The 26,351-nt window shown below is 45.2% G+C and overlaps 1 protein-coding gene across 1 annotated transcript in view; it reads left to right on the top strand.

Moving 5' to 3' along the window:
• The first annotated feature begins 3,921 nt into the window (after nt 1-3,921).
• ABCA7 (ATP binding cassette subfamily A member 7) overlaps nt 3,922-26,351 on the top strand; it is a 62,408-nt gene continuing 39,978 nt past the window's right edge. Inside the window, exons 1-17 of the mRNA XM_066636588.1 lie at nt 3,922-3,987; nt 4,614-4,707; nt 6,245-6,386; nt 7,616-7,743; nt 8,133-8,254; nt 9,032-9,220; nt 10,742-10,831; nt 11,403-11,637; nt 12,723-12,862; nt 13,319-13,435; nt 15,457-15,636; nt 15,733-15,947; nt 17,124-17,306; nt 18,828-19,050; nt 21,394-21,615; nt 23,039-23,243; nt 25,605-25,724. Coding sequence (XP_066492685.1) covers nt 3,922-3,987; nt 4,614-4,707; nt 6,245-6,386; nt 7,616-7,743; nt 8,133-8,254; nt 9,032-9,220; nt 10,742-10,831; nt 11,403-11,637; nt 12,723-12,862; nt 13,319-13,435; nt 15,457-15,636; nt 15,733-15,947; nt 17,124-17,306; nt 18,828-19,050; nt 21,394-21,615; nt 23,039-23,243; nt 25,605-25,724 — 2,671 coding nt within the window. The remainder of the gene's footprint in view (nt 3,988-4,613; nt 4,708-6,244; nt 6,387-7,615; nt 7,744-8,132; nt 8,255-9,031; nt 9,221-10,741; nt 10,832-11,402; nt 11,638-12,722; nt 12,863-13,318; nt 13,436-15,456; nt 15,637-15,732; nt 15,948-17,123; nt 17,307-18,827; nt 19,051-21,393; nt 21,616-23,038; nt 23,244-25,604; nt 25,725-26,351) is intronic.

The following is a 26,351-nucleotide window of genomic DNA, read 5'->3' as shown; positions in this document are numbered from 1 at the left end:
ATCCCACCTGCTTTAAACAACAAAATCCTTCTGCCCCTGCAGCAGAGACCAGTCTCTGTAATGAGATTAGCAAAAAGTATCCTGGCCAAAGAATGTAATGCTGACTTTTCCCCCCCTCCCCTCCAGGAGACCCTTTATCCCTCCTGGCAAAGGAATCAATTAATCCCATGAAGGGAGGGCATTAAAGGTGGATTGCTGCATTGTGCAGGAAAGATCAGTGAATCAGATTATTGATCTGTCTAACCCAGCACTGTCTGCTCGAGGCCAGCGACATGATCCTTTCTGGCTGGAGACTGAATCTGAGACTTTGTGTGCAAAATATGTGCTGTACACAGTGACGGTATTAGATTGCTGGGGGACCTGAGACAGAGCTGTGCCCTAGGTTGCCTATGCTGTTGCTGCCCACTCCTGTTGGTGATTTTGTTGCCACCAGTACCGACTTTTTTAGGGGTCTTCCAGGCCAAGTAGGCCATCTGATTGGTATGGGCCTTCAGGCAGCGCACAACCTGGCCAAACTCTGATGCACTACTACTGAGCTGTGGATTGTCTGGCTGAAAGCAGGGGATCTTAGCTGTACAGGTTTGTTCATAAAATTGCTTCCTACTGAGGCATGTAGCTCAGCATTACCTTCACTGACTGACAGCAACTCTCCAAGGTATTGGGCAGGGAGAGGTCTTTCCCAACATCTGCCACCTGAGCTCCTTTTTCAACAACTGAGAATTTTCTGGCACTTTGAATGCCTTTTATTGTAACATGGTTATTAGAGCATCAGCTTTCGTGGATGACAGTCCATTTCATCAGGCACATGACCTGTGATCCTCAGCTGGTGGATATTTGTTATCAGAAATGCAGCACTTGTGATCAGTGAAGTCAGATGCTAATGACATGCAGTATGTGGTTTCTACTCTACTGAAGCTTCTGGTATGATAAGTGTGTTGGTTTTAAGGTGCTGCAGGTCTCTTGTATTGTCTTGGCTTCAACGGAATCAAACGTGAAATGATGTTAATCATGTCGTTGAGTGCTGTGGACTTATTATTCTTTTACAGTGGAAATAGCAGACATGGCGGGCTCCAATCCAGAATGGGTACACGGTCCTGATCTGAGTCAGACTCCTCCCCTACATTTTCCACTGGCATAGGAACAAATGACATTTCCCCTTGGAGTTGCAGATCTAGATTGGGATTGTAGTGGCAGGGAAGGGTTAAAGCCTCCTTCTCTCTGCACTGTGGTCCCATTCTGGATCAAAGTCTGTACAACTTTTTCCATGTATATTTTAAAAAGTTCTCTTGGGGCCAATGATGTGTTTGCTAACACAGCAAATCTGTGAGCTTTTTAACTTTCAGTGAAGGGATTGAATTTGGGACTTTGAGTGCAAAGCAGGCACTTCTCTGCTTGTCATTAAGCTATAGATGCTCTTGATCAACATCAAGAGAAGCTAGATCAACATCTTGTGAAGCTAGAGCCTGAATCTTCCTAGCTCGACACTGTCTTCTCTGATTGGCAATGGCTCTCTAAAGTCTCAGCCCGAGAAATATTTCTAAATATTCTGTTTTCAAATTTTGTGCCTGCACCACACATGGAACACCAATGGCCTGTTGACTGTGCAAGAATCAACCCTGGCACATTTTGCTCCCTCCTTCTTGTGACAAGATGTGTGGTTCTGTCTCGCATCATACTTGCCTCCCACCCAGACAGGACTTCCCTGGAGTCTGTAGTCAGTTTATGGTTTGGAGACTGTTGTGGGTTAGAGCAAAGACTTTAACGGTGTGGGTAAGCACAGCAACACTCGGGGTCGAGGGTCTTCATGCTGCAACTATATAGAGGAGTTGTGTGTGTGTTGCAAGCTAAATCTTCTTAAGGTTGCATGGTGCTATGTTTTCTCCAACAACAATGCACTGATTAATATTTTGCTAAGAAGCTAATTATCCTGTGGGGCAGCTGTGACAAATAATCTTTCTTTCTCTGCTGTGTTGAACTCAGCAGTGATTTAAAAAGTTGGCACCCAAGACGATTGTTGTTGACATCTGCATGAGCGCACATGTTCCCCTGCTCCTTTGAGAGCCTCGTAATCTGCAAATGGCTGGTGCCGCAGAATTTGGTGTTTGCGATGCAGATGGGGCAAAATTTTTCTGCAAACTTATTTATTCTTACTTATGAGGAACCATTAGGCAAGGAAACAGCCGTGTTATGCTGCTAAGTAGAACAATGTACTTTAGACAACACTGGAATGGATCAATATGTGCTGAACAATCATTGCTGGAACAGTGATGTCCCCTTATTGTATTCTGGAACCTTGCTAAGATACACTTTACTGAGAGCTAAAAAGTACTGTCTGTAGCAGTGACTTTCAGGCTTTTTCATCTCATGGCACACTGGAAGGGTGCTAAAACGGTTAAAGGAACACCATCAGTTCTTTGATAATTGACAAGCCGCACCATGCTGCTGGTGGGAAGGGGGTCCCAATGATCTTCCTAATATATGACCTTCCCCTAAACTCCTGTAGCACACCTGCAGACCATTCGTGGCACCCCAATGTGCTGCAGCACCATGGTTGTAAATGTCTAATCTACAGCTTCAAGACTTCTTTTTCTGTACGAGAAAAAGTTGGAGCAATATTTTATAGTTTTAAAATATCATGCTTTAAACATGTAAGTGTGTTAAAGTACGGGGGACCCGTATCTGCGAATCTCATATCTACAGATTGGGTCTGCGCCCCCTGCGTGCCCCTCTGGAATTGAGGGGAGCTCCCCCCCATAAGTGGTTCTGTTTTGAACATCCCTATTTCCTGCTCACTTTTCCCCTGTTTGAGATCCTTCTCTAATCTCCATAGGCTCTAGTTATGTGTCAGCATGCTGATCGGGTTGCTGAGTCATTCAAAGACACAATTAGAAGTACCTGTCACAAACTTTCCAGGCCTAATCCCTTACTGGTTCTGGAAATCTTAAAATCCTGGTCTCATTTTGGCAATGGGGGTCGACGCAAGGGTTTGTGGGAATGTCATCAAGCATCTTACAAAATACATAGAAGTATATCAGCAGATTCTGTTACCTGTTTATAGAAGGAAATGGAAAAGCTGGCACCAAGAAAAATGCTTTGTGTGATTTTTTTGCATGACATAGAATCCAAACACATTAGTGCAGGGGTGTCAAACTTGTTTCATACAGAGAGCCAAAGTTAGCATTCCTGGCACCTGCTGAGGGCCGGAAGTGACATCATTATGCAGTAAGTGATGTCATTAAGCAGATGATGGCCAGAAATAAGCACTTTGTTCTCGCATTGTAACTCATTAGCTGCAAATGTCAGAAGAGAAAATATGCAAATCTTGTACTTATTTTCAAGATATGAGAGAGCCCAATTATCAAGCTGGGAGAGCCCAGTTGTAATGGAGCAGATAAATTAATTCCAGGGGCCTTATATTCGACATCCCTGCATTAGCATATAACTGCTCTATTTCCATTATTTATTCCACTTCTTCTAATCCTGCAGAAGGTGTCAAGATCAGCCATCAAGGCCAAGTTCAGGCCTTGCTCTGGTTTGGAAGATTTCACTCCATATTCTTCTGTGATTATCTTCTTAAAATCTGACTCTGCTGTTTCTATGTGGTTATTGCTTTATAATTGGTTTCAACATGTGACCACTTATATACTTATTTTATTGTCATTAATTGCTTTGAGCAGTATTGTTTGGAAAGGCAGAATTTAAATCCAAGAATAAGCAAGCAAATAAATGAGCTCTAGAAGCTTGGTTTCATTTTTTAAAGTTGAGATTGTTGGGGCTAAAGTTAAGTGGAGTTGTGGAATACACGTCTCTGAGTTATAGGCTAGCAGCTAACTAGTTTTTCCTTTTCTAAGGCTTGCCAAACAGAGCAGCATCTAGTCAGCAACAGAGCATGGTGGGTGAGCCCCCATTTCCCCTTGCACGATGGGCTTCGGCATCCAGTTGGCATTGCTGATGTGGAAGAACTTCACCTACCGGCGTAGGCAGACGGTGAGTCATTTCATTGGGCTGTAATGTTTGCAAGGATTCAGATTCTCCAAGAGAGAATTAGGTTCTGCTGCTGCTACTGTTGTTGTATCTGTATTATATGCCAATACAGGTCTGTTTGAGTTTTGAGAATTAGGTGCTCTTAATGTTTGGCCCATGAAGAGGTAGTTTGGCGGGGTGGAAGTGTCCATCTCAGGAATAAAGCAAGGGGGGCAAGTTGGGCAGGGGATAGGCAGACCAGCATTTACTACAGTTTTAATCTGCAGTTGCTCAGAGCCCATATCTTGCTTGTAACTTCTATGTGCCTCCTAAAGTGCCATGACACTTAATGGCACTTTTAGGTGCCCATAGAACCTTTGAGGGGGATTTTCAGTGGAAAAAAAGTATCCCTTGTCCACTTGTAGACAGGAAGAAGTGCTACCGTTTTAGGAGTGGCGTTCCGCATCCACTCTCTCACTGGAGGGAATGCTTCTTCTAAGACAGCTCCTGCTGCGACATGTATATGCATCAAACCCAAGAAAAATGTGTTTGTGTTTCTGCAAAATGATTTAGTCAAATCCAGATATAGTTAGTGGAATCAGGTGATGATTGACATATGTGGTTCAGTGCTTGCTTCTGTCTCTTTCCAGGTACAACTGACCGTTGAAGTTCTGTGGCCCCTCTTCTTGTTTTTCATCCTCATTTCAGTGCGCCGGTCTCACCTGCCTTTTGAGCAGCATGAATGTAAGCTTACAGAAGTTGTCCTTCAAAATGTGATGGCTCCCTCTTGTGTCTGGAGACCTTTCTATGGGATATGGTCTCATTAACGCATTGAGGTGTGACATTTGGCCACCAGCCTGTGTCTGCACAAGGGTGCCCCTGGTATCTTGTTCTTTGTGAACTTCTGTATTGGGGAGTGTGACAGGAAGGGGTGGCATGGAAGGGGCAAGGATGGAGATGCTGACAGATTTTGTTTGAATTATTTTTATTCAAGTTCCTGGTCTAAAATGTGGGACATAGAGTACTTGCGCCTCAATGAGCTGGGCACCCCAATCCTAACCTGCCCTGGAGCAGGCAGGCCGAAAGGCCTGCCCCACATGTAAGGCAGGGTTGGGGCCAAAAGCGGCTAAGCCCGGGACAAGGGGAATTGTGCCCCCTTACCATGGGTAATGCCACAGCAGCCCCAATGGGTCTACTTGGATCTACGCCACCTAAAGGGGTTGGCACAGATCTGAGTAGCCTGGAACTGCCCCGGGTTGCTCAGGAACAGGGATAGGATCTGGCATAGATGGCAGATCCTGGCCCCACCTCCTCAACTGCTGCCTGCCTGTGGTCCGCCCTCCCCCTGCCTTGAAACACCTCCCTCCCACCTTCCCCACTCCCCCAGTTCAGTCTAGCTTGCTTGGGCTTACCTGTTGCCTTAGCCAAGCGGATCCCATGTTGGCCTCTTTGCTTTAAAGTCGGCATGAAAGTGCTTTATGGCACTTTTGCGATGATAATGGGCCAGCACAAGGGACTTGCGAGTGCTCAAGGCGCCTTCAGGATTGCACCCTTATTATCATAAGAAAGGTCTTGCTGGGTCAGATCAAAAACCCATCTAGTGTCTCTGATAATGGCCAGCCAGATGCCTCCAGAAAGCTCACAGACAGACCCTGAAGGCAGGAACCATCCTGTGCTGCTTGTCCCTTATACCTGAGCGTTGGAGGTAGACTGCCTCTGGAGGTTCCATTAGGCATCATGGTGAACAACTGTCAGTACTCAACTTTTGCAGGAATGTGTAAGAAGAACCCTACTGGATCAGACCAAAAAGTCCATCTAGCTCAGCGTCCTGGTTTCAGCATTGGCTAGCCTGGAAACTTACCATCAGGGCTGGATGGTATTAAGAGAGAAACCGCCCCTGGCCTTCGAGGTTCCATATTTAGTTCTGTTAGTGCCTGCTGGCAAATATGTCCCCTGCAGCTTTGTGCTGTAAGAACATAAGAATCATCTTGCTGGATCTTGTCCAGCATTGTGTTCTCATCAGCAGCCAGCAAAGTGCCTCTGGAAACCTCACAAAATAGGTCATATAAATGAAGTAATCTCCTGATGGCATTTGATATTCAGAGAGAGAGGGTTTATTTTAAAGTTGTTGATGGCATCTCCAGATTTGCCTTTAAAATAACATTTTTAAAAGGGCCTCTCAGCTAGCAGCTGAGATAATATATTCAGTTCCCAGAGAAGAGAAACTTTATGTTGTGGGTCCAGCCTTTAATTTCGCTATTGTGCTTCTTGTCTTATACAGGCCACTTTCCAAATAAAGCACTGCCATCGGCTGGGACGTTGTCATGGATTCAGAGCATCATCTGTAATGTGAAGAACCCTTGCTTCCGGTACTCAACAGCTGGAGAGACTCCAGGTTTGGTGAGGAACTTCAACCATTCCATGTGAGTAGTGGTTTCCTGTAGTTTATGCTATGTAGATTATGCTCTGCAAAGTAGTTGCTGTTTTTAATCAGTTGAGGGTAAATACAGAAAGCAAAAGACAAAATTATCAATATTCAGAAGTACAAGGCCAGACAGGTCACATATGCAATGTCCCCACATCCTCCAACACAGGGAGTCCCTTGGAAAGGAAGATCCACCTGATATTCCTTATTGTCTGTTAGACCTATATGATCAGTGACGATCATTCATCCAGTCTTACTGGCTTGCATAATTTAAAAGTGATTTAAAAGTGACCTCAAATATCTTAGACCTGGAAATCCCCGCTCAACCATGAAGCTTCCTGGCTGACCTTGGGCCAGTGAACTATCTCTTGACCTCACCTACCTCACAGGGTTGTTGTGAGGACAACAGAAGGAGAGGAACTATGTAGTGTAACCACCCTGAGCTCCTTGGAGGAAGGGTTGTATAAAAATCTGGAAAATAAACAGATAAGCAATTAAAATATAAGTAATTCAAATCCTGCTTACATAATTCAAATGATATACAGGTTTTGTGTGATTCTGGGGTTCATCCCTCATCCAATTTGAATGTGATAGGGTATTTCTCAATCAAAAAAGGAGTACACAAGCCTATTGTATTCTGCCTGGCTGTTTGGCTAGAACTTAACAGCATGGTATAGTTCATAGATCCCTTTTGGGTAAAGCTGCCCTTTCATGGGGTGTAGGCTGACTTTAGAACATGTAGGCTCCATAGATGAAAAGACTGCATTGGGAGAAGTATGTGAATAGGAAGCTGCTATGCTGACTCAGATTCTTGATCCCAGCATTCCCAGCACTGAATGGCAGCTGCAGTCCAAGACAGGAATTTTTCTCTGCCCCACCTGGTTACCAGGAATTGAGCCTGGAGCCTTCTATATGCAAAGCAAGTGCTGCAGCACTGAACTTCCCCTATAGATCCTCCAGGAAACAAGTCCATATTTTTCCAAACCTACTGCTGCTGCTATTTTTATAGCAGGCTCTGGCTTATCTTTCTAGGTGCTTTTTATAATATGCCTTGTTGGGATTCACCAAGTGTCTACTGTTCTAACTGAAGATATCCAATATGCAAACACAACATTATACTTAAGTGGAGCAGATGGTTTAACATTATTTAAAGGAAAAGCTATCGGGTGTATTGGGGCCTGGTTTGAAATACGTCAGATTGAGCCAACTTTTGTCTTCCCTTCTTAGCCTCTCTCGCCTATTTGCCGATGCGCAGAAAGTGCTTCTCCATGTAAATGACCAGAAAACACAAGCCAGTTTTTCCCAGCTCCTGTCTGTCTTGCGCCAGCTCAGCAGCGATGGCAGTCAGCGGACAGGTAAGAATTGAGCATGGCTCTCGCCTCTCAGACCATTCAGAGTCTGCTCCAACAAACTTACCTAGTACAGTAGAGACTGAATATCTGGTTGAAATCTGGTTGAAATGAGATGATAAAGTGTTGGAAGGTGTTTGGAGATGAAAAATGGGGAAGTAGGGAATGCCAGAATCAATGGAATTGTCTGGTGCATTGGACATCTGCTGACTGACCTGTAATATTTAAGCTTGGAGCAGCCAATCCCAGTGAGGATTTCTGTTGCCAGGTGGGTTGAAGATGGGCATGTTCCATTGTAGTAGCTAAGAAATGACTTTCACATGGAAGTTCCCTGCACTGGCCTAGTGGCTGCTGAGTCTTTGCATGACCTTTCTATACCTTTTCTCCCTTGCCAGCCATGCCGGTCAGGTCCTACCTAAAGGACAATGAGACTTTCTCCCAGTTTCTTCGGACTAACACATCCCTCCCTTCTGCCTTGGTAGAAGAACTACTTGAATCACAACTCAATCTACAGGTGGTAAGTAAAAGGCAGACTCTTTTTCTGGGGGGCGGGACAGTGAGGGCTAGGGCCCTGAGGTCTAGAAATGGCTTGCAAAATAGGGAGCCAGTCAAATAGGGTGACAGTGGTTGTGCTTTTTTGGCATATGGCCAGTCCATTGCCTCTGCTTTGGACTGTGGTGCAGGCAGTCCCCATTAAAAGTCAAGGTTAGCAGAAAATGTGGACTTACAGTGAAACAATGTATAAAGGAGAATTTCCCTCGGTAAGAAATAATGTGAACGGGCGACTAAGCTTTTAGTTCCCCTCTATATAAGACAGCCTTGAGGGCTAGAAACATGATTCTTTTTTTCAAAAGCAGTGAACCCTGAGATTTTCAGGCAAGGGAATTCTTTACCAATTACCAGGCAATTGGTTCAAAGGACTTCCCTGCCCTGGCCTCTTTTGTTGTTGTTTTTGAGCGCAGTTCTTCCCACCTGTCCATAGCACATAATCCTTCTTGCTTTCATAGCGATTTCCTCTCGCTATGAATTTTGCTTCTCTTGTCTCACATAAGCAACATCCTTGTGATGCTTGCACCCCGAGCAGTTTAAATGATGCAACATTGTAGCAATTCTGCAAATGCCAGGGAGCCCTTGCAAATGAGGAAGATGGATGGTGGAAATGTTTTTGCAAACTAAATAGGATGCAAAATTCAGTTGGTCTTCCAGTGACCCCTGTTGTTGTTGCTGTTGTTTTTATCTACTATTCATTTTGTGGCTAAATGCCCGATCTCTCCCCCCCCTTCTCTTCTCCCAGTTCTCTCTCGCTGGTTCGCCCTTAAAGGCGGTTGTTTGCAACAGTTCTCTTCTCTCCGAGTTTCTGGTGGTGAAGGACTCTGGGGCTGCAGGAGACCTGCAGAAAGCACTCTGTGCTTTGCCTGATTCCACCCTCCAGGCCATGGAGCGCAGTTTCTTCTCCCAAGTGGATTTGGTCAAAGTATTTGCAGTAGGTGGAGAGCATGATTATGTGTGTGCCTTAATGGGTGTGAATAGGTTCAGAGGCTTGGCATGGCAGAATTTGTGCAAGAAATTGGCACAGTCTTCATAGAAATTCTCCTTCATATTTCTCCCTGGATTGTGGAGTTTTGAATTAATTTCAGTACACTCCTAGGCAGGTCTACTGAGAAGTAAGCCCGATTGTGTTCAGTGGGCCTTACACCCAGGAAAGTGTGAATAGGATTACAGCCCTAATCATGTTTCTGAAGTGGAACTGATGCATTTAGAGTCCTCCAGTCTCCTGTATCATTTCCAGATTTGGTACAGGGTGCTGCATATGCCTGCCTTACAGCTGTTTTATTACTGCATTTACTTCCTTTGCAACTTTCTCCCTTAATGATGCATGTGCATGCACTAATACAGCAGGTTTCAATCTCTCTGGGAGTTTGGAAACCACTCTAAGTTCTTGCGGGGGCAGGGGAGGAGGCAGTGGGGGCGGGGGGGAAGGCAATGGTGCATTCCCCAGGATCGTGCCACTCAGGGGGCCGCAGGGGCTTGGCTGCACTTACCAGAGCCTCCTGCAACCTCCTGGGGGTGCAGGGAGCCCTGCGCGACTATCTGCAGGGCTCCCCAATGCTTCAAAAGCGAAAGTGGAGCAATCACGCTCCACTTCCGGTTTAGCGAAGGCAGGGCGCGATTGCTTCACTTTCACTTCTAAACATAAGAACAGCCCCACTGGATCAGGCCATAGGCCCATCTAGTCCAGCTTCCTGTATCTCACAGCAGCCCACCATCAGGGAGCATCAGGGAGTCCTGCAGTCTGTTGTGCAGGGCTCCCTGCACCCCCAGGCGACTGCAGGAGGCTCTGGTAAGTACAGCCAAGCCTCTGCGGTCCCCTGAGTGGCGTGATCCTGGGGCTCGCACCGCTGCCTCCTCGCTGCCCCCACCCCTTAAGGGGGCAGAGGCCAGGTCCGCCCCAGTTTGAAAAGCCCTGCACTAATAGAACACTACAAAAAAGCAATCTTGAGGTGGTTGTATGTAAGCTATACAAAGGTTCTTTTTGCATGATGTTTAGCAGTGCCCAGGAGCGCAGTTTATGTGTATCAGTAAAATATAGCATAGCATAAACAAAACATTGTTGCAGTCAGACCTACAGTGTGATCATGTGGCCTTTTTGCAGTTTCTTCATTTCCAGAGTTCATTAACAGTTCATTAACAGTCCTGCATGTGTCCTGCATGTGTGTATTTTGCTACAATTTTTAGTTCTGTTGTGCTTTTCCCCCAAAACAAAGTATACAAATGCAACAAAACAATCTTTTAGTGGAATCTTGATGGATTAAGATTCCTTTTGTGTGGTGTTATAAGAGCAGGAGGCACAATTTGGATCAGGAAAACTGTGTAAGGGCAAAGATTAACCACTACCTTTCCTAGCACTGTTGCTTGGATCCTGTTTGAAGCCTTCCTCCCTCCCAAATGTAACAATTACAATCTTTTTCCCAACTGTTCTTCTGTTCCTCTTTGCTCCTAAAAGTCACGCTTGAGTTCCAGCTCAGTGGAGGTTGTAAACACTATGGAATCTCTTCGCATTTTTCTTCAAGCAACTGAATCTTTAGCAAAGGAGGTAATGGTGGCTATTTCCTGACATTATTATTGTTACCTTTTTATCCTGTTCTTCCTCCAAGGAGCTCTAGAAGTGTACCCATACAACTTTAAATTATATTGTATCCCACCTTTCCTCCAAGCTGGTTAGGGAAGCATGCATAGTTCTCCGTCCCATCCCTCAATTTTGTCTACAGCCCTGTGAAGTAGGCTAGACTGAAAGGAAAAATGAGTAGCCCAAGTATTCCCAACTGAACTTAATGGCCAAACGAGGATTTGAATCGGGGTCTCTGAAATTGTAGTCTCAGGCTTTAACCACTACAATACACTGTTTGTGTGGGGGCTGTGCGTATGCATGCTTAATTTCCAGTTGTCTTTACTGTTCCATTATTGATTCAGATAAGGAGGGAAAAGGATGAATGAGAAAGGAAGGAGAGAAAAAATTTGAAGTTTAATTGGAAACAGATTTCAGTTAAACTTGTAGGGACACTACTCACTGATGAAAGTTCAGATCTTGGTGGCAGGATTAGGTAAGTGTGAAGAGCACGCTGACTTTTCTAGAAAAATTCCATCCCAATTTTCCTGGATCCCAGGTTTACAGCATGACCAGCTTCGTGGAATTCCGCAAGTCTTTGCAGCTCTTGTCTGGACAGGGGCCCACCCTGTCCCTTCAGCAATCATTTGAAATTGTGTCCCGTATTGCCTGTGGTCACCCGGAACAGGGAGGCCTCCAGGTCCCCTCCCTCAACTGGTATGAGGACCATGACATCAAGACCTTTCTCAGTCGCAATGAGTCTGAGCGGACCACCTCCTTGGACAACACCACGAGTGAGTGGAAACAGCCTGGGTTCATTCTCCCACGTTCTGTGAGCTTGTGGGGCAGGCAGGGCCAGAACCAGATGTTGCTGGTGGCAGATACAGAACTCAGGACTGAGGGAATGGAAAGTTTGTGTCTCTGCTGTTTGAACTGTATGACAAAAGGACTTGAAAAAGATAAAAGAGGGGGTGAAGTTGACAGAGGGAATGCCTATCAGCGAACAGAGGACTGATAAACTACCTAATTCAGTACAATTCCATATGTGCAATAGCAGTTTTTTCATTTGTTTCTTATCCATTGAGACAATGCATTCATATGTGTATGTTTTCCAACATACAACAAAATTATAGATGTTTCCATTTCAGAGTTTTGGTTTTGGGGTTAGGGCCAAGTAGAAATCCTCACACCCCATTTCAGCATGGGAAGTGGTGGCGACAGCAAAGGGATAATCGGTGGCGTAGCCGGAGGGGGGCAGGGCACTCAGGCTGGCAGGGAGCCTCAGCAGGGCGGGCAAGCGGCCCCTCCCTTCAGAGCCATTCCTGGCGGGGGGAGCAAAACAGAACCGTACCTCTCTTGGTCTTAGTTGTGCAACTTGGTCCATTGGGTCCCTTCCCACAAATATCACACGCAAATATCCTTTGAAATATATATAGTTCTTTTATTTTTTCTTCTCCTTTATTAGTGAATTAAAAAAAACAAAACCCACCACAACAGAGAAAAAAGATTACAAAACACATTAATATATTTATTATTTCAGTTCTGTGACAACCAGAGACAGTTTGCTGTATAGCAGGAAGTCATCCCTGGTGTTTGTTTAGTATATGGAGCTAATGTTCTTTATGTGGGAGGATAACAAATTAGCAGTTGTTGTACGATAAAAGACATAAGCACATTCCATGCTCTGTAAATGTCATGTGCTCTGAACTTGCTTGTCAAAAATTGTATTTTGTTTAAAGAGCCCTGACTAAGGTATGAATGGAATTTTCTGGCCCTTCTTTCCAACACTTGTATTTTTGTTGGGGGATGGGGGCAGTGGTTAAATATTTGTTTTTGTTTTTTTTCCCCCTCTTCCCCCCTTCCTTGCCACACCTCTCAGGCCCCTTCTGCAAAGACATGATCAGGAGCTTGGAATCCAGTCCACTGTCAAACCTCTTGTGGCGGGCAATGAAGCCCCTTTTTGTTGGTAAAATCTTATACACTCCTCCAACACCAGCCACCGAGAAGGTCATGGCTGAGGTGAGAGATCAAGGCTGTAGAACGGGGTAGGGGGGAGGAGCTTTATGGGCCACCCCCTTCCAGGAAGTTCTGTGCCCCTTTTCCTTAAATATTCAGATTTCACTCAAAATCCAAAAGCAAAATTATAGTCCCTTTGACTTTCAAAGATGTACAGTGACAGGATTTTGCCCATTGCTCAGTAAAGCTTCTTCCACATTCCGTTACTCTGTCCAATGATTGTAGAGGCATTGATGTAATTGACAACAATAGGTGGTTCTTGTTAGTTTTGATTTTATTATAGTAATCTCTTAAATATGATTGATAGGTCTCTTGATAGCTGTTGCCCATGATAGCTCATTCTAACCATGGTGTACAAAGGCTGTTTATTCAGAGTAGGGGGGAAAGGATTTTGAATTAGATGGGGCTATTGATCTGATCCAGCAGTGCTTGTCTAAGTTAAGGAAACCTTGGTTGCAGGTGAACCGGACGTTCGAGAACCTGGCGGTGTTGCATGAAGTGAAAGGGGCTTGGCAAGACTTGGGACCCCAAATTTACACCTTTATGAATGGAAGCCTGCAAGTGAAAGCTATTCAGGTTTGTTTGCCTTCTGATGCCTGATATTCTGTAATCCAAGAAAGTGAGAGAAAAGAATAAGAATGCGGTCCAGGGGGATATGCCTGCAAAAATTTGGAACAATCCAATGTTGATAAATGCAGACACAGTTTTTTGTATTTCAGTGATAGAGCCTCTGCTTTGCATTCAGAAGGTCCCAGGTTCAAGCCCTGCCAGTGTCTCCTGGTAAAGCTGGGAAAGCTCCAAACTAAAACCTTGGAGGCCCACTGCCAATCAGAGTAGACAGTATTGAGCTAGATGGGCCAATGGTCTGAACTGGTATCAATAGTTTCAGAAACTCATTGAAAGCATCCATAGCTCTGCATAGCATGGTGTAGCATCTGCTTTGCATGCAGGAGGACCCTGGTTCGATTCTGGGCATTTCTAGCTAAAAGGAGATAAATAGGAGAACTGGGGGAGGCTGCAGGGAATTGCTACCCATTGTAGTATATCTATCTCATAACCTAATGTGCTAGGGAGGGCGTGTGGCTCTAGTGGTAGGCCATGCGCTTTGCATGTAGAAAGTCCTGAGTGAACTCTTTGGCAGCATCTCCAGATAGAGCTGGGAAAGACCTGGGTCTGGAACCTCAATGCAGATAACACAGAACTAGATGACCCAATGGTCTGATACAGGAAAAGACAACTTCATTCATTTACATTCAAGGAATTCTATGCATTGTACGTTGTTCTTTCTCCCCCAAATTTTATCTTCACAGTGACCTTGTGAGGTAGGTTAGGCCAAAAGAGTAACTGACCCAATGTCCACCAGTGACCTCTGTCATTGCCCAATTTAAAGACTTGTTCTTGACCTTTAAAGTTTTTTTACAACTTGAGACCAAGCTACAAGGATTATATAGCTCAGCTGTTGAGATTTACCACTAAGTCACTGCTATCTCTGCCACTGCCGCTGCTGGCAGGGATTTGTCTAACAGGTTCCAGAGAGCAGATCTTCTTTGTGGTGGCCCCCTCCCAGGGCTGGCTGAAGCTATTGAGTTGCTGGAGGCAACATATAGCTTTGCTGCTGCCCCCACCAGCTCCGCCGTCCCCCTCACCTGGCTCCTTCTTCCATGTGGACTCTTGAATCAAAGCAAGAAATGTGATGTTTGCTGGGATCTCTACATCCCAGAGCATTCTACATTTGCTCCTTTGTTTAAAGAGCCTGTTTTACAACCTGATCCCATTGGGTTTACTGCCCACGCTCTTGACTTACCACTAGCTCTGGGTGTCATGAAAAGTGCTGTAAGGCACTCCAGTGCCAGCAGTAAGGCCTCAGCTCTGAGAAGACACATCGGGGGAACTCCAGGCAGTGAGTATCACCACTGGTTGTTGGCGAGGCTTTTCAGGGTGGGGGAGGAAAGCTGGGGAAGGGTGGAACTGTGCAGAGGAGGGTGGACTGGAGGCAGGGTTGCACCTGGGAGGGGCAGCCTTCTTCCTAATCCTAAACCCCCTCCCAAGTCACAGGAACCAACACAGGCGGGTGCAGATCTGAGTAGACCCATTGGGACTGCCTGGGTTTGACACAGGGTAAGGGAATCGAGGTTCACTTTCCCGAGGAGACTTTGGGCAGCTTCCCTGGCCCCACAGGTTATAGCAGCAGCCATTTCTGTGCTACTGCTTCTTTGGGCTCCGGGGAAGCTTAGGATTGGGCTCTTAAATTATATAGTGAAGGAAGGTGAAGGAGCCAGATTGTTGCGCTCTGAGGATTTTCTGCTTAGGCTTTTTGCACAGAGCAGGCACTTTTTGAAAAGGTGGTTACGAGCAGAAACACATACAAGATTTTTTTAAAAAAATTAGTCATAGAGCAGCTAGATGGGGGCCTGATTCTTGAACTGCTTACTTTTAGCTGGTGTTACTGTTTATATTTGGTTCCAGTGTCAAGGCAACCAAGAGATTTTAGGTTCAAGTTCAGTTTTATTACATGAAAAATAACACGCTCTCTCACATGCTTTTTAGGTTCAGGTTTGGTTCCATTCCCTGACTGGTATGTTTATGCGTTTCTGCAGAATTTTCTGGAAACCCCTGGTGTAGCCCGTTTTCTAGAGCAACACCTCCGTGGAACTTTCTGGAACATAACAACACTGAGGCAATTCCTGTCACCAGAGATGGGAGGCCAGGCCTACACGTGGCACGATGCCTACGCAGAAGTGGACGCAGTTATCAGCACATTGACCCAGTTCATTGAGGTGTGTTTGTGGTCGTGCTCTTTGTTTCCCCTCCTTCAGCTATGTGTTTCACTAAGATCTTCTGAGCCTGATTGACTCCAAGTGCCTTGTTCCTAGTGTGTCTCACTGAACAAGATTGAGGCTGTGGCTTCAGAAGAACAGCTGGTCTTGCGTGCCATGCAGTTGCTGGAGGATCGCCAGTTCTGGGCCGGTGTTGTGTTCCTGCTTCCGGGAAACCAAAGCGAGCTGGACACAGATCTGCCCCCTCATGTTCACTTCAAAATTCGTATGGACATTGATGATGTCACCCGCACAAACAAGATCAAGGACAGGTGTGGCTTGCAAGGCCAGCATTTTCTTGTTCTCAGAACTGGAGATTTTTTTTAAAACCATTTACATTGGTCTTATGATAGCTGTTGTTCTCAGAATGATCCTTTGAGGTGAGGCTAGATAGGCTAGATCAGGGGTGTCGAACATAAGGCCCAGGGGCCAGATGTGGCCCCTGGAAGCTTTTTATCCAGCCCTCAGGCTCTCAGCTGCTGAGCAGTGCTGAGGTGTTACTGCTGAAATAGCAGCCCACATGAAAGTTGGGTTTTCCCGTATCTTGAAATATGATCAAGATTTGCATATTTTCTCTTCTGCAATTTGCAGTTAATAAGCTTCTATTTGATGATAAAGTGCTGATTTCTGACCATCAGCTGCTTAATGTCGCTTTCTGCTTAATAACGTCACTTCTGGCCCTCAGCAGGCACCCTAAATGCCAACTTCGGCCCTCTATATGAAATGAGTTTGACACTCCTGGGCTAGATGAAAAGAGGGTGGCTGGCCCATAGTTGCCCAGTGAACATCAGGGCTGAAATAGTATATAAAATGGTGTTTGTCTGGTACTGAAAGATATCAAGTTTAGTGCCAGGTGAGCATCCTTAAAGGGGGTTCTTGAGGCAGGGTGCCATACCTGAAAAGGCCGTATCTCTGATCACTATCCACCTAACTTCAGAAGGCAGTTGACAAGGAGAAGGACCTCCAATGATGTATATAACATCCAGGTGGATTCATGCCAGAGAAGGTGGTCCTTCAGATACCCAGGTTCTAAATTACAAGCAATGGGTAAGATCTATACCCATCTATCTCACACTTCTTCCTATCAACTATAAATAGGCAGATAGTTTGGAGAGAGTGACAAACAGGAAGGAAACCATCAAACTTCTACAAGCACAATATACATTCAGAACAATGCAAATAAAATCCTGGACTGCTTGTTTTGAAACAGTTATCACTTTTTTGTGTTTAGGGGTTCAGTTGCAGTTCAAGACAACCACGAGGTATTAGTTTCAGGCCCCGTTCACTGAAAACCCCTTTGAGCTTGTTAGGTTCAGATTCAAAATCGGTTTGACTCCCCCCAGTTAGGTTGTTTGCTCTTCCTCCACTCAGATTGTGTCTCTTTTCCAAGCTTTCTAACAAGTGATACCTCCTGGAATCTCACCCATTCTTCCTTGTCCTCTGCTCAGGTTTTGGGATCCGGGTCCAGCTGCTGACCCTTTTAATGACTTGCGCTACGTCTGGGGAGGCTTTGTCTATGTGCAGGACCTTGTGGAGCAGGCGGTGGTACGGGTTCTTGCTGGGACAGCACCGCAACACCACACCGGCATCTACGTTCAGCAAATGCCTTACCCCTGCTACGTTGATGATGTGTGAGTCTAAACCAGGGGTGCCCAGACCCCGGCCCATGCGGCCCTCGAGGCCTCTCAACGTGGCCCTCAGGGAGCCTCCAGTCTCCAATGAGCCTCTGGCCCTCCGGAGATTTGTTGGAGCCCACACTGGCCCGATGCAACTGCTCTCAGCATGAGGGCAACTGTTTGACCTCTCGTGTGAGCTGTGAGATGAGGGCTTCCTCCACTACTTGCTGTTTTACGTCTGTGATGCAGTAGCAGCAGCAAAGGAAAGGCCAACCTTGCTTTGTGCAAGGCCTTTTATAGGCCTTGAGCTATTGCAAGACCTTCATTCATTCATTCATATAAGTTATGAATCTTTAATATATGTATAATCTTTAATAATATCTTTAATATATAAATCTTTAATATATTCATTTATGTATACTTATGTAAATGTATTCAAATTTTAAATGTAAATTAATTCTTTTTCCCCCCCGGCCCCCAACACAGTGTCAGAGAGCTGATGTGGCCCTCCTGCCAAAAACTTTGAACATCCCTGGTCTAAACAAACGTCTAGACCTGAGTTGGAGATTCCAATTTAGTGCATTAAGTATGAGCATTTCTTTTGGGCTCAAATGGAACTGAGCCCTATCCATTTATGTCAGGGCACATTAATTTTGGAATATTCCATTCATTCCAAAATTAATGTGCCCTGGAATAAACTGAATGACTCTCAACAATTAGGAATTCCATTTTCAGAATCCCTTCTCACTGCCATTTGTGTTCATTTCTGTTTTTTTAAAAAATTAATGTGAAGGAAAGACCAACTCTTACTTACAACAATAGCATCCAATAAGCTTTGCTTATTTGCACACTCTTCTTGTTGGCATCCTTCAGTCTCGGAAGACTATGGTGTCACGCTCTGAATGGTGGTTCTGGAACAGAGTGTCCTCTCCAGTGCGCGAAGCCTGGGTAAAGTAGGTATGGAGGATAGGCTGTTACCCATGCAGCAAATCCCCCCTCTCCACGTCGCTGAAATGGTCCAATGGAAAGGCAGAGGCCAATACGGTTGGTTCCAGCGGCGTCGCAGGAGTTGCCAGAACGTGACTGTGTTCAGTCATGAACAGCCTCAGGGACTCCGGCTCCGGATTTTGCCTCAAGGTTGACTCCTGAAGCCTTTTCCATAACTGGATGTAGCCACAAGGCAGTGGAGGTTTGGGATCAGAGTTTTCCTTCTCTCAGATGAGCTGCCTTCCCAGGCTGACGAGTCCCATCTACCCGGTGGCTGTTTAGTCACCTCTTACGACAAGTACAGCCAAACTGATGGCCTATTCTTATCCCCAGCCCCCAGGGGAATATTTGCACAGCCATTTGGAGATTTGCACAGCCATCTCCTTACAATGACCATTTTAAATATCTGTACACTCTGGGATGCCAGGGGATTGTGCAGGGTGGTAAAAAATGGCAGCCAACATTAAAAGAAAGAAAAGGGAGTGAAATGAAAATGAAATGGTGACCTAACAGATCTATCTGTTTTCTCTTCCACTTCCCATCTTCCAGTTTCTTGCGTGTCTTGAATCGCTCTTTGCCTCTCTTCATGACACTGGCATGGATCTACTCAGTGGCTATGATCATCAAAGGGGTGGTCCATGAGAAGGAAGCTCGCCTGAAGGAGACCATGAAGATTATGGGGCTCAGCAGTGCTACTCTCTGGCTTAGCTGGTTTCTCAGCAGCTTTATACCCTTTCTTATCAGCGCCTCTTTGCTTGTCCTCATCCTCAAAGTGAGTCATTCTAACCCTCTTGTTACAACTGGGGTCTTTGGCTGAGTAAGGGCAAGAGTCCCAGCATCTGATTCAGTTCCTGGATAGCTCCTGGACAAGGCAGGGTTCAGTACCTTGGACAGCTCTAAGGATAGCCAGGAACAGATTTAGATGTTGCTCCAGCAAAGGTCTGGAGCCCACTGAGTTGGTATAGGTTACCACTAACTTCGGGTGGCAAGCCTCTATCTTTTGGTGGAGAAACTGTACTTTAAAGGGTCATTGCCTAGTTTTGCAGGTGTTAGCTCCACTGCTGCAGGGTCCTCAAAGGAGTCCTACAAATATAAGGATTAGAACATGATTTTCAACCTTTTTTTGTCTCACGGCACACTGATAAGGTACTAAAATTGTCAAGGCACACCATCAGTGTTTTGACAGTTGAAAAGGCACACCATGTTATTGGTGGGGGGCTCACATTCCCCAATGGCCCTAATAATAAATGACCCTCTCCCAAACCCCCACAGCACACCTGCAGACCATTCACAGCACACCAGTGTGCCATGGCACAGTGGTTGAAAATGGCTGGATTAGAACAATGTCCTCTAGGCATGGAGGGGCTATAGGGTCTGGCTGTTGGCGCTCCCATTGTCCAGAGGGTTCAGGTGGAGCAGGGTCATCCAGAGTCTGTGCTGAAGGACACTCATCCCAAAGAACCTGCTTTCTTTTTGGAGTCTTCCACCTCTTCTCTAGATTGAAGGGGTTGTGATCATGGGGACAAGCCACCCTCCTTGTTATTAATCTGCTGTTGGGTTTGTGGAGATCCCACTTAAGATGTACATTAAAAGTATGCACATCAGTAAGATGCAATTAATATATGGGAATGACATTTGATTCAGGATTATTGTTCATGATATAGGCCCTATATTAAAATTGTTTCCCCCACATATCCCTATGTTGTAAGGATATGTGGGGGCAACCATTTAAAATTAACAAAAATTGATGACCTGCTTGAAAATGTAGCAGCATATCCCCAGGCCCTAACAGGAGCACTTCAATTCAGTTTTCTTGACAGTCCAGGACGTGAATCCTCCTGGACTTCGCAGGGAAGGAGAAAGTATCAAGAGATGAGAGAAAGGAAATAGGAAAGTTTCCCCTCCCCTATCACTTGGAACTTTCTTGTGCTGTAATAGGAAATGCTAAAAGGGCTCAGCTCTGGGTCTGCTTGCCAGCCTTGCAGAATGTTTGGGTTGGAAGGGACTTAGGAGTTCATCTACTCCAACTGCTGCTCAGTGCAGGCAGCTATAGCATCCCTGTCAGATGGCCATCCAGCCTCTGCTTGAAAACCTCCAGTGAGACAGAGCCCACAACTGTACAAGGCAAACTGTTCCAGTGCTGGACAGCTCTTAACAGTTAGGAATTTCTTTCTCATGTTTACCATAATTGTGCTTCTCTGTGGTTTCAACTCATTGATTTTAATCCTGTCCTCAGGAGCCACAGTGAATAAATCCCCTACTTTGCATGACAGCCCTAGAGGGTGCAATCCTAACCCCTTATGTCAGTGCTTTCCAACATTGACATAAGGGCAATGCAGGTCTGAGGTAAGGGAACAAACATTCCCTTACTTTGAGGAGGCCTCCGTGAGTGACAGCCAACTGCAGGATGCAGCACACGTCCCATTGGCACCGCTATGCCAGTGCTGGAAAACACTGACATAAGGGGTTAGGATTGCACCCTCAGGTAGTTGAAGATGGCGACCATGTCTTCCCTTAGTCTTCTCTTCTCCAGACTAAGCATATCAAGCTCTCTTAACCATTCCTCATAGGATTTGGTTTCCAGACCTCTTGCCATCTTAGGGCCCAATCCTATCCAATTTTCCAGCACTGGTGCAGTCGCAATGCAGCCCCAAGGTAAATGACCAAATGTTCCCATACCTTAAGGAGGCCTCTGTGACTGCTGCCCCACCACAAGGTTCAGTGCAAGCCCCATCGGCACAGCTGCACTGACACTGGAAAATTGGATAAGATTGGACTGTTAGTAGACCTCCTTGGAACCTGTTCCAGATTTTCAACATCCTTTTAAAAACCTTCTTAATGCCTCAAATCTGAGCATTTTATTGCTACCTGGAGGATAGAGTGTATCTGGAACATGGAAAAGCAAAAAGTGAACTTTTTCCTTTTCCTCCTTCCTAAAACCTGGCTCCCCCCCACCCCAATCTGTTAGTCTGAACTTCCTGTCAGCCCTGGAAGCTTACAGATCCTTGTCGGATTGTGTTTTTAAAAAACTCCAAAGGTATTTTTAATTTTACCTAATTTAGTTTTGCTTACCGTACTACACAACTCTGCTTGTACGTACTCATTTTCTTTCCAGGTAGGAGATATTCTGCCCTACAGTGACCCCGCCGTGGTCTTCCTCTTCCTGGCCACTTTCGCAGTGGCCACCATTGCCCAGTGTTTCCTCATCAGCACCTTCTTTTCCCGCGCCAACCTGGCTTCAGCCTGCGGGGGCATCATTTACTTCTCCTTCTACCTGCCCTATGTGCTGTGCGTGGCATGGCGCGACCACATTACATTCCCTCTGCGGATCTTTGTGGTGAGGACACTTGTGTCTATGTGTTTGTTTGGTAAAGTATTTTGAGCCATTGACATGGCCCCAATAAACCAAAATGTATTAAACCTGGAAAGATGAAGAAAACAGCAGGGAATAAAAACTTGACTAATGAATGCCTGGCAATACAGAAATATCTTAATCAGGTGTTAAAAATTATCACTGAGGGGGACAAATGGGCTAAAGGAGCATAGTCCTGGACACCATGCCCAAAAAGTTGCAAGTCACTTGCGCCAACCTGGGGGTGTTGCAAACGTGCCATAAGGCATGCTTGCACCGACTTAGGAGTCAGGGAGGCCAGCGCAAGAAGTTGTGCTGGCCTCCCTATGCCAGATTCAGGGCCGGCGGGGTAAGTTTGCATCGGCTGAGCTTGGCTGATAGAGGGGTCTGGGGAGGGCATGGAGAGGAGGTGTTTTGGGGTGGGGAGGCAAGCAGTGAGGTGGGTGGGCAGGGAGAGGGCGGCAAGGTCAGGATCCGGTGGTTATGCCGGATCCTGACCCCAGTCCCGGGCAGCATGACGCAGCCCCTGGCCACTCTGTTCTGCTCGGATCTTTGCCACCTCGGTGCAGATCTGAGTAGCCCCTTTGGGGTCACTGCAGCGCAACACAGGGTAAGGGGAAAGGCTTCCCCTTGCCTTGGGTTGTGCCACTTTTGGCCCCAAACTTGCGCTGGTCCAGTGGCCTGCCTGCTCCAGCGCAAGGTTTGGGCTTCCTGACACTCTTTTGGCTGCTGAGACCCTCCACATCTTTCCAAGCAGATTGTTGTTCTACAAGGTCTAGAAACTTGTATTTTGTTTTTTGTTTTTAAAAATCCTTAGGTTTATAACAAACATTTCAAACTATGTGTTGACTGTAAATAATTGAAATAGTCATTTTAACCAGAATGTTTTTGTGAAAAATGTTAGCACTTCAATTGATGTGCCTGTTGTCTTAGGTTCTTCTTGTTTCTCTACTAGTTTGGAAGATGGAAGGGTATGAGGTGTTATGATTCATACCACATCTTCTAAACTATTAACTTATGAACTGACCCATTTGTTAAAACTAGTAGTAGTGGGTTATTATTATTTTTAATTGATATGTGGCTTCTAATTCTGTAATGTGAGAATCATAAATAACATTTGTTTAAGAAAGAAATTGAAGATGCCTGGAACGTTGAATTCTTTGCCTTAACACATTTTGTGCTGTTCCTATTGAATTGTGGCATTCACGCAACCCTGGTTTCCCTGGTTTTTTATCCCCACTTTTGCACTGAGAAAGTGACATCAAATTTGCAACTATAACCAATTAACTGGTTAATGCTTTCACCCAACACCCTGTATCTAATTAGGTCACTTCCTTATGCTTGCTGCAGATAATGCTTACTGCTGCCTTCTCTAACTTCCTGTTTTTTCTTTCTCTTCTCCTGCTAGAGCCTCTTGTCTCCTGTGGCTTTCGGATTTGGTTGCGAGTACTTCTCTCTCTATGAGGAGCAAGGGGTGGGTGTTCAGTGGCACAATCTCAACATCAGCCCTGTGGAAGGAGATGGGTACACTTTTGCCACCTCTGGAGGGCTACTTCTCCTGGATGCTATCCTGTATGGCCTGGCCACCTGGTACATCGAAGGGGTATGCCCAGGTAAACATGGTAGTTTTCCAAAATAGACCTCCGTTTGGGAACTATGTTCGCTCAACGTTGAGAATTCTAAAAGCCATTAAAGTGGAATTATTTGACTGGCACAGCACTCTTTGGTTTTTCCATGCTTGTGTGACATCCACATAGCACTGGACTAGCTGCAACCAGTGAGCTTTATAATCAAGCATGGATTGAACTTGGGTCCTCCATGTTTCAAAGCCATGCATGACTCATAACCCTACTGATGTATTCTTTGCAAAGCCTATTACTTGGTTAGAGAGCGCCTAGCTGAATGATCATATTTATTAGTTCAGGTTGCAGCCCCAAACACACTGAGGGAATATAACCCATTAAACTGAAGCAGATGTTTGTATTTAGTGGGGGTTGGACTAGATGACCTTTAGCATCCATCCCAACACTAACAAAATCATAGATTGTTTAGTGGGACTTCTGAGTAGATATTCATATGATTGTATTATAAATTGACATTGTGAATGAAGCCATATTTTTGGTCTTAATACTATATTTTGTTACACTGTGAATACTGTGTACTGTATTTATTATTATAATAAGAAGGCCCATCTAGTCCAGCTTCCTGTATCTCACAGTGGCCCACCAAATGCCTCAGGGAGCACACAAGAAAACAAGAGGCCTGTATCTTGGTGCCGCTCCCTTACATCTGGCATTCTGAAGTGTCCTTCTTCTGAAATCAGGAGGTTGCACATACCCATCATGGCTTGTAATGAAGTTTTCCTCCAGGTATTTGTCCAATTCCCCTTTAAAGGCATCTTGGCCAGATGCCATCATCACATCCTGTGGCAAGGAGTTCCACAGACTACTTACACGCTGGGTAAAGAATATTTTCTTTTGTCTGTTCTATCTCTCCTTACACTCAATTTTAGTAGATGTCCCCTGATTCTGGTGTTGCATGAGAGGGGAAAGAACATCCCTCTGTTTACTCTGTCCATCCCCTGCATAATTTTGTATGTCTCAGTCATGTCCTCCCTTAGGCACCTTTTTTCTATACTGAAGAGCCCCAAACACTATAGCCTTTCCTCATAAGGGAGGTGCCCCAGTCCAGTAATCATTTTGGTTGCTCTCTCTGTATTTTTTCCATTTACACTATATCTTTTTTGAAATGTGGAGATCAGAACTGAATGCAATACTCCAGGTATGGCCTTACCATCGATTTGTCCAATGGCATAATTATATTGGCAATTTTATTCTCAATCTGTTTTCTAATGATTCCAAGCATGGAATTAGCCTTTGTCATTGCCACTGCACATTGGGTTGACACTTTCATCAAGCTGTCCACTAGCACCCCAAGATCTCTCTCCTGATCTCACAGTCAGCTCAGAACCCATTAGCTGACATATGAAGTTTTGATTTTTTTTTTTGCCCCAATTTACATTACTGTACACTACATTGAAAAGCATCTGCCATTTTGCTGCCCATTCTCCCAGTTTGGAGCAATCCTTCTGAAGCTCTTCACAATCTCTTCTAGCCTTCACCACCCAGAAAAGTTTAGTGTTGTCCACAAATGTGGCCACCTCACTGCTTAACCCTGTCTCAGAAGTTGAAAAGCACCAGTCCCAGGACAGATCCTTGGGGCACACTACTTTTCACCTCTCTCCATTGTGAAAATTGTCCACTGACGCCCACTCTCTGTTTCCTGGTCCTCAATCAGTTACTAGTCTTATCAGTTCCTAGATAAGAGGACCTACCCTCTTATCCATGAGAGGACCTGCACCAGCCTGCCTGTTCCATCACAAACTAGGATTGCACTGTTAATTCCTTAGTCAGGAGGGGCTGTTCAGGCAGTGATATTTGCCTGAGGTCTTCTGCTGTGAAGTCAGATGGAAAGAACTCATTCAATGTCTCTGCCATCTCCAAGTCTCCTTTTATCTCCCCTTTCCCTCCCTCACCATCCATTATACAGGTATTTTGATTTTATTGCTATTTTTATAATGATGATTGTAAGTGGCCTTTGATATAGTTTTTGCAGAGCAGCAGGCTAAATGTTTATTTAAAATGCAATCATTTCTTCTGAAGGGAAAAAATATTTTCTTGTTATTGGACAACATAGCCTCAGTGTGCAGCAGGCAAAATCTCAGGCATAGTATCCCTCTTGTAAAAAAGAGGTATGCCTCTTCTAAGATGATGCGTGCTCTCTACACATGTGTGTCAGAGCAGGCAAAATCTCAGAAGAGGCATTCCCTCCTGTATGAGGAATGTCTCTTCTAAAATGGAACCTGCCACTTGAGGTTTTCATATTAAAATATTTTTTTTTAAATGCTGCCCTGTTAAGTACCACCTTTAATACTGACAAATTTATATACTGCAGCCTTAATTTTCTGTTAATAGGTCAATACGGGATTCCTAAGCCATGGAATTTCCCTTTCCTGAAGAGTTACTGGTTTGGAGAATCTTCCACTGATGGCTCTCCCCATCCTGTTCCTACAAATTCTCTCAATTCAGCTGAAGGTAAACAGGTTCATGTTCCATTGCACTTGACCTATGTTGGGAGGGGCCAGAGCTCAGCGGTAGAGCCCCTACACTGCATGCAGAAGATCTCAGGTTCAAGCCCTGCCAGCATCTCCAGGTAGGGCTGAGAAAAACCTGTCTTGAAAACATACTACGCCAGATCTACTGCCAGTCAGTGTAGGAAAGAATAGTGAGCTAAATAGACCAAGAGTCTATTGACTCAATATGACAGCCTCATATGTTCATAACTTGGGGGAGTTGAGGATAGGTGGTCTCAACATCTGGAAAGGTTTGTACATGAGCAGGCAGTCATTTAGATACCTGGATTCCAAGCCAAAAGGGGTTTTGAGGTACACCAGAAGCCAGTGGATATTTTTTAATACTGATAAGATAATGTTCCAAGTAGCTAGTTCCAGGAAGGGTGCAATCCTAACCAACTTTCCAACACCAACATAAGGGCAGTGCAGCTCTGAGGTAAGGAAACAAACATTCCCTGACCTTGAGGAGGCATCTGTGACTGCCACAGAACTGCAGGATGTAGCACATGCCCCATTGAACTATGTCAGTGCAGGAAGGTTGGTTAGGATTTGGGCCTCAGTACCTTTAGCTGTCATATTTTGCCCTCAT

Source organism: Tiliqua scincoides, chromosome 8, assembly GCF_035046505.1.
Source record: "Tiliqua scincoides isolate rTilSci1 chromosome 8, rTilSci1.hap2, whole genome shotgun sequence".
NCBI classification, from domain to species: domain Eukaryota; kingdom Metazoa; phylum Chordata; class Lepidosauria; order Squamata; family Scincidae; genus Tiliqua; species Tiliqua scincoides.
The sequence above is the reverse complement of the archived record's forward strand: the minus strand, read 5'-3'. Positions and strand labels throughout refer to the sequence as shown.